The sequence below is a fragment of the Trachurus japonicus genome, chromosome 23 (assembly GCF_045865225.1).
Source record: "Trachurus japonicus isolate A0001 chromosome 23, Traja_1.0".
In the NCBI taxonomy this organism is placed as follows: domain Eukaryota; kingdom Metazoa; phylum Chordata; class Actinopteri; order Carangiformes; family Carangidae; genus Trachurus; species Trachurus japonicus.
This window is the reverse complement of record NC_140929.1, coordinates 19,081,045-19,089,014: the sequence shown is the minus strand read 5'-3', so window position 1 is coordinate 19,089,014 and position 7,970 is coordinate 19,081,045. Positions and strand designations below refer to the sequence as shown.

The window sequence follows — 7,970 nt, the reverse complement described above, 5'->3', positions numbered from 1 at the left end:
AAGGGACAACGAGGAGTTTCTAATCGGTTATAAAAAAGTCTCACGTTAATGTGGATGAATCTCCGCTACCCACACTTGTTAATGGGCCCATTTTCGATAAATATATCGTTCTGTCTCTATCGTTATTTTGTTACTATTAGTGGTGGCGGAGATGCTGGTCGAGCCGACCAGCGTTTCTTTACTTTCAGTTTCGCAACGAGTCATGAGAATAACGTAGCTGAATCGCCGTTTATGGTCGGAACTACGACGGTATCTGAACCTCTTTGAACCTCTGACTTTAATTATTGATGAATGAAAACATGAGTCCGTCTTGCGCCGGTCAAAAGAATTTTACGGTGTGCGCGGAGGCTCATAAATGTAGTGTGAAAACGCTTCGCTTTTCCAAAACTCCTCGTTGTCCCTTTAACTCTATGTTACTGCTCCAAACTTAAAGGAGGATTTCATATAAGTTATCGTGAAAACTGTGACCGTAATTTGACCTTCTTCCTCCTTCTCTAAACTTTTAATTGCACATGTCCAACTGTTCAATGTTTCAGTAACTAGAACATAACATGCTGTGCTCAAACAAGGTGATTAAAGGGATAGTTCAACATTTTGGAAAATTGGCCCATTGCCATAGGGTTACCTTTAAAGGGCATTTCCAGTCGTAATCAATGTTTACCTCAGATATCAGGTCACCTATGATCAGTTCATTTCATACCATCCATACTGCCAACTGCAGCGTGTGGACATTTATATTCGTTTTTGTTCAAGAATCTATCGTTTTTTCACTGTGTTGATTAATGGGCTCCGGCCTAATTTAAAAATTGTTCCGTGGTCGCAAGTAACGTCCTTTTGACCATCATTTAAATTTAACAATTCACTTTACAATTAAATTAAATCAAAATTTGCATTGCTTCCGCATTGATCCTTTCCAGGTCAGAGTACTACTTGCCCTGTTGTGGAACAATGCGGAAGCCACGGTTACTGTTACTGTTGTAATTACTTTATTTACAAAGTATTTAGTTACCGTACATTGCATTGGTGACTTCATTCCCTCAACAAAAAAAAAAAGGACGGCGAAGAGGTCCGTCATAAGACACTCCGCGGCAGGCGAGACCTGAAGACCAGGCAGGAGGCCAACGAGCGCGTTTCGGCTTCTGTACTGCGGAAGCGGGCCTGGTTTCATCTAAACTGGGTTGGAAAAATGATAGATGCATCTAGGGCTGGGCGATAAAACGATAACAATAACTATTGATCAATAACCTTTCCTCGATAGCGATATGAAACAATGTCGATAGACTTTTCGATAGATTGCATTCATCCATCTTTTGACAGACAATACAAAACAGCCAATGACAACGAGAGTTGCGCCGTGCTGAACCAATGACGTGGCTGGAATAGAGCATGCCAGCAGCTAGTGGGCGTGTTGGTTTCTATTACGCTAGCTTACATCACAGTCGATGGTTGGTTTTTGCTAGTGCTGCAGCCGTTTATTAAAGAAATGAGTGCGGAAGAAGCGACGCAAGACACGGCACAAGGCGTCGTGGAAGACATTGTTGATAAGAAGGGCCAGAAAAGTTCGGTGGTGTGGAGGTACTTCGGGTTTTTAAGTCCGACGCTAAGCAGAAAAGTGTACACTGCAAATTATGCCGGGCACATGTCCCGACAAAGGCAGGTAATACTACAAATCTCTTTCATCATCTCAAGCAGCGCCACCCGATTGAGCACGGAGAATGCAAACGTTTACAGACACAGCCCGAAACAAGTGGCTCTATTCCCCCTGCAACAGCGCCTGTGCAGCAGCAACAGAGGACCATAGAGTCTGCTTTTTCCAGCGCCATGCCATATGATAAAAACTCGAAGAGACACCGCAACGTTACTAATGCAGTAGCGTACTGTATTGCTAAAGACATGCTACCAATAAGCACTGTGGAAAACAAGGGGTTCAAGCAGATGCTAAACGTTATGGACCCTCGTTACAAACTGCCGGGACGTAAACATTTCTCCCAGACCGCACTCACACATATGTACAATGAGTGTAGAGAGCGAGTCGTGAAAGAATTGGAAAAAGTTACGCACTTTGCTACGACGTCAGATTTGTGGTCAAGTCGCACATTTGAGCCATACATGAGCCTCACTGTCCACTTCATTGACGAAGACTGGAATCTAGTGAACAAATGCCTTCAAACGGTGTACTTTCCAGAAGACCACACAGGTGAAATAATTGCTGCAGGACTGTCAGAAGCACTTGAATCCTGGGGTTTGAATGAAGACAAACAAGTCTGCATTACAACAGACAGTGGGGCAAATATAGTCAAGGCCACATCCCTCAACAACTGGACTCGTCTGCAGTGCTTTGGACATCGACTTCACTCAGCTGTTGGTAAGCCCCCCCCCCTGCTGTATTTATCCCTGCCTTTGCTGAAATAATTTGTATCCCTGGTGTTTTTAAAATGTATGTACAATGTTGCAATATGCAAACAATCACAATCTTGACAGGGTGATTACAGATTGGCATGTTAAATTAGCAATTAATTTACTGTACTGTTGGATGATTTCACATTACTTATTTGTCTGGCTTGCCAACACTGAAAAAATTGTGCTCTACTTAAGTAATCTTTTTTTGTTTGATTAATTAAAAAATAATTAATTTTAAACAGGAGACAGAAACAGGAACAATATATACTGTAAAGTAACAACCTCAACAGTTTAATTTATGCTGTTACTGTTTACCTTTTTTCCTCAGAGAGAGCAGGAAAAGACAAGAGGGTGGAGCGAGCTGTGGGTGTGTGTAAGAAAGTGGTGGCTTCCTTCACTTTCTCGTGGAAGAAGAAGAGAGACTTGGCTGCTGCTCAGGAAGAGTTTCATCTACCCCAACACAAGCTGGTGACAGAGTCCCCCACCAGGTGGGGCTCCCGTCAGAAAATGATTGAGAGAGTGTTAGAGCAACACAAAGCCATCTCACAGGTATTGGGTGCAGATAAGAAGACCAGGTATTTGGTTCCCTCCTGGCAAGACCTAGAGGTGCTGGAGGCTATGCATGGGGCCCTGAATCCTCTACTGGAGTTCACCAATGCACTCTCTGGTGAATGTTATGTGAGTGTGTCCTACCTTAAACCAATGCTGCATCTCTTCAAAACAGAGATTCTGAAAACCTCTGACAAAGAATCACCACTCACAAAGGACATGAAGATGACAGTCATGGCATACCTGGAGGAAAAGTATGCTGACCAGAAAACAGATGACCTGCTTGACATTGCAACCTTGGTGGATCCACGCTTTAAGGTACAGTACATCAAGCCAGAGAAGGTTGATGTCATCAAAATGAGAGCAGTGTCTGAGATGTTGGAGGGAAACCAGGACCAGTCCACTTCAGCCAGAACCGAGGGACCAGGAGAGGACGGGGCAGGAGCTGCAGCTGCAGTGTTACCCACCCAGAAGAAACAAAGAAAATCCTTGGGCAGTTTCTTTAAGAAATCATGTCCCACCACCAGCACAGGACTTACTGACAAAGAGGCAGTAGAAAAGGAGCTCGACAACTATTTGCTCACACCAGATGCGGACAGTGAAATGGACCCACTGCAGTGGTGGAAAATCCATGAGAAAAACTTCCCAAGAGTGAGCTGCCTGGCCAAGCGCTACTTGTGTATCTCGGCGACCAGCACCCCCTCTGAGAGGGTATTCAGCACAGGGGGTAATATAGTGACCTGCAAAAGGGCATCTTTAAAACCAGAAGCAGTGGATAGACTTGTCTTCCTCACCCGCAATCTGTAGGCTTATGTCTGTCCGACCCAAAACATTGACAGCACTGAGCAGTGGGGCCCAATGTGTATTTTATTTATGTTGTGTTTGAAAAGCTGCCTGAAATTACACTGAGTGTGTAACAGTTTTTTTGTTGCTATTTTTGCTATTTATTGTTAGTTCTTTAAAAAAAACAATTTAATTTAAAACAGTCTATATGAAGGAGAAATTTTGATTTTGATACTTCTGATACTTATTCATGTGATATTCACAAAGTCATGTCTGTTTTGTTTACATTCTCCTGTTAAACTTGAAAGCTTTAAGATTTACATTTTTTTTTTTTTTTTTGTTTGGAGTTGTTTGGAGAGATTTTAATTTAAAATACCTGTTCTGTGTTTATCTGTTCAAAATTATTATCTGTTATATATTATCTGTTCTCATCATGTTCAACTTTGACTGAAAATAAATATTTAATAATTAAAAATTAATCTTCTGATATCATCATATCTCAACTAAGAGTAACAGGAAAAATTCACAAAATAGTGATTTGTTATATATCGCAATATATATCGATATCGACTGATGAAAAGATAATAAAATTTAAAAAAATAATATCGTGATATGACTTTTTCCCATATCGCCCAGCCCTAGATGCATCCTGGACACAACCAAGGCCATTGAAAAGCACATGCTGCACCGCTTCCTCCCTCAACCAACAGAAGAAACCTGGGCTAATGGTGGCCAGGGGCTTCTGGGAGAAATGGCAGTTTCCTAATTGCATTGGAGCACTAGATGGCAACACGTTACACTCAGCTCCACCCAGGAATGGAAGTCTCTTTTTTAATTATAAAGGGTCTTTCTCTATTGTAGTGCTGGCCCTTGTTGATGCAAACTACAGGTTCCTGGTGACACAAATAGGAGATTTTGGCAGAACCAGCGATGGAGGTGTCTTCAGAAACTCTGCGCTGCGCAGAGGGTTGGAGAACAACACCCTCCACGTACAGTACCACCACCAACACCCCAGCCAGACGCTGAGTTCCTAGGGGAGGTGCCCCATGTCATGGTAGCTGATGCGGCATTTCCCCTAAAGCCATTTCTCCTGAAGCCCTTAGGAGGATGAAACCTCTCTCGGGACAGAGCCACATACAACTACAGGCTGTCAAGGGCTCGCATGACAGTAGAAAAGGCCTTTGGTATGCTGACTGCAAGATGGAGGATCATCCTCCGTACAATCCTGGTGGAGAAAGTGTCACACTGGTTGAGGCAGCCTGTATTCTGCATAACTTTCTCACAAGGCCTGGTGATGCACAGTGCAGGCTGCAGTGGGAGGGTGAAAACCTGCAGTCAGTGAAAGACCATCCCAACGGCGGTGGTCAGGAGGCATTTGCTGTGAGGGATACGTTTGTGCAATACTTTTCCGAAACATAAACACATACTGCAGGGAATGAAATCAGCACCTGCACATGACACATCGGTTTTTATTGTATTGTACTTTGTATGTTTTTCCTTGATTAATAGTATTTTCTTTAAAGCAAGTGACATAATACAGGGGTTAAAACAAAAAAAAAATCTTTTGACTGAAATTTTTTTTTCCAGCCCCCCCCCCAAGCGTTCCTTCGTCTGGTATGCATTATTGTCGTCATTTTTGCCTTGTATTTTAAACCTGATGAAGGAACCTTGTTCTAAAAGTGTTGTTTCTTTGATTCTTCAATAAATGATTCTGCATATGCATAAACCTGAAGATGCACACTGCCTGCAAACTCAGAAGTGGTGAAAAAGGTGAGTCACTAAACCCCTGTATGGGGGTCTGGGGGCATCCCCCCCCCAAGAAAAAAATTGTGATTTTAACACATAAATTAAGCATTCTGGTGTACTCTAAAGAACATTCTGGTGTACTCTGGTGTTCATTCTGGTGTAGCCTACTCTGTTTCAGATAGAAAAAAAAAACATTGAGTAGGCCTACTGACTAAGGTTCCCCTATCATTGTAAGGCAACAAGGCAAGAATGGCTGGAGTTTATGAAACTGAACTCAGAACTGGTCTAGTGGGGAGCAAAAACAAATCTCAAGGCATTAATCTAGGGGTCTGGACCAGCCATTCAAGGGCCCGTTTCCTCTGCTGTTTGTCCGTGCAGCGGTGCACCGCGGACATGCACGGTAAAAAAAAAAATTTTTTAAAAAAGGGAAACTGGATGCGCACCGCCACATCCGCTCGGACCGCGGCGGCGGACCAACATATGACCAACAGGTCCGCTCGTGCCGACGTCAACAGCTGCAGGAGACCCGACGCTACTACGTAGACCTACCGGTATCTGCCTCCAGCGAGTGACAGTCACGTCACCGGGCTCATACGTGCAGGCAGGCCAGGGTTGCCAGATAGTGCGAAAAATATCCCCCACACTCTTACTTTTTTACTTCACTGATTAGCGAGAGAAATTACCGACCGGGAGCCGACCCCCACCGTCCTCTCCTGTGCTCGCGCCGCCCCCCCACCTCCCCGTTGAGAACTACTACGTTAATTCATATGAACTTTAATGTAACTGCTACTTAAAATTATTAACTCAGCATTACTTAAAACTACATGGATTTAGAGGTCTTCACGGGTCCAATTTGACGGACCCGAACCCAAATGGACCCGAGAAAATTGGACCTGGAGCCGACTGGCCCCGAGCTTTTATTGTAAATATGAATTCCGAGCCGAAATGGACCCGAGAAAATTGGAACCGGACAAGTAAAGTAATGTAACTTCATTACTTTCTGGATTACTTTTAGATTACTTTAAAATCGCCTGCCTAAGCGCCTTTGACTGGGACACTGAATTTGCTTTGAATGATCTTACACATGATCTTACTGTAGGCTACCGTGGCTTTAAACAAAAGCATTAATAGGCTACATGTGTTTGAATTTGTCAAACCACAGTTTAATTTGTTATTGATCATCCAGCCACATTTAAATGTTTTTTTTTATCGCCAAACACATTGAATTAGTGGGCTTAGGCTATATTAAAACTGAGCAGCTTTCTCTGCTCTACAGTTCAGACTACAGCCTCTGAACCTCCTACTCATGCAGAATACCCTAAAAAAAAATACATGTTTTTTAAAATAGGTTTTGTTTGTGAGTGTAGAAGCACGGGCGATTTTAGAAAATTTGGGGGGCCCGTACAGTGGGGGGCCCCTGTCGTGCCAAGGTGGTCTAGCTTGCAAGCAAAAAGACATACAATGTCTAGACATCCAGAGGTCATACAGACTGCAAAATAAACCCCAATTACACAAAGTACTTGTGTAGTGTGTGTGTAGTTGTATTCTTTGCCACTTACATAAGTGCATATCAAACTGACATCTGACACCACAGCACCTCTGCTCTGCCAATCTTGCTTAACATTTAATTTTTATAAGATTAGAAAACCCTCATACTGTATAGATATAAATAACAATCAAGCTACATTAGTAGCGCAGAATCAAAATGTAATTATTATCTTTTAAAACCTACAATAAAAACAAGCAAATAGAAGGGATATGCCTCTGTTTTGGACATATAGCCCCATTTCTCACAACCGGAGCATGTAGGCTATCTGAAGCATACAGACCATAATTTCACCGATCCATCAAGTATCAACTATCCATCCTCTGCTTCACCATGTGTCTCTTTCAGGCCACACTGTCTTCTTCCACCACATCTGCCCTATTCTCATCTGTCTGTCAGATATTGCTTGAGCTTCACAGAGCTGATGTGTCCTGCGATTTTCAGCCTCTTTCACAGCAGGCAGACGCACGCACGCACGCACGCACGCACGCACACACACACACACACACACACACACCTGTTACTCTGCTGTCTCTCTCCTCTGCTCTCTGGTCTGGGCTGCCTGGTTCTTTTGGGCTAGGTGATGGACGGTCCAACCCGACCGGACGCGCTGGTTTGACCCTGGTTCGTGCTGAAAATCTGAGTCGTCAGGCCGGGCTGGGCCTCGGGCGCCATCTCCTTTTTTATTTATTTTATTTTGGCCGGCCTCGCCTCGTAATAATTAATGCTAGTGTGTCGGTCCGTGTCGGGTCCGGGCTTCAACAACTGCGGGTCGGATCTGTTACAGCTTGATGAGCAGGGCGAGTGTTACACAAAAACTGTAGGCCTACTTAGGCCTTTTACAGTCTATGACTTAGGCCAACTGTAAACTTACTGCTGAAGTAGGTGTGGTTTTGGAAACAGCGCGACTGACGTTACTGTTAAACATGCAGCTCATCATAAACAC

General features: G+C 43.6%; 1 protein-coding gene across 1 annotated transcript; it reads left to right on the top strand.

Moving 5' to 3' along the window:
- Positions 1–2,109: 2,109 nt before the first annotated feature.
- Positions 2,110–4,766, top strand: LOC146962858 (E3 SUMO-protein ligase ZBED1-like). Its single transcript, XM_085769958.1, has 3 exons — positions 2,110–2,197; positions 2,729–3,676; positions 4,594–4,766. Exons 1-3 carry the CDS (start codon positions 2,110–2,112, stop codon positions 4,764–4,766), a joined length of 1,209 nt encoding a protein of 402 aa, XP_085626084.1.
- The last annotated feature ends 3,204 nt before the right edge of the window (positions 4,767–7,970 follow it).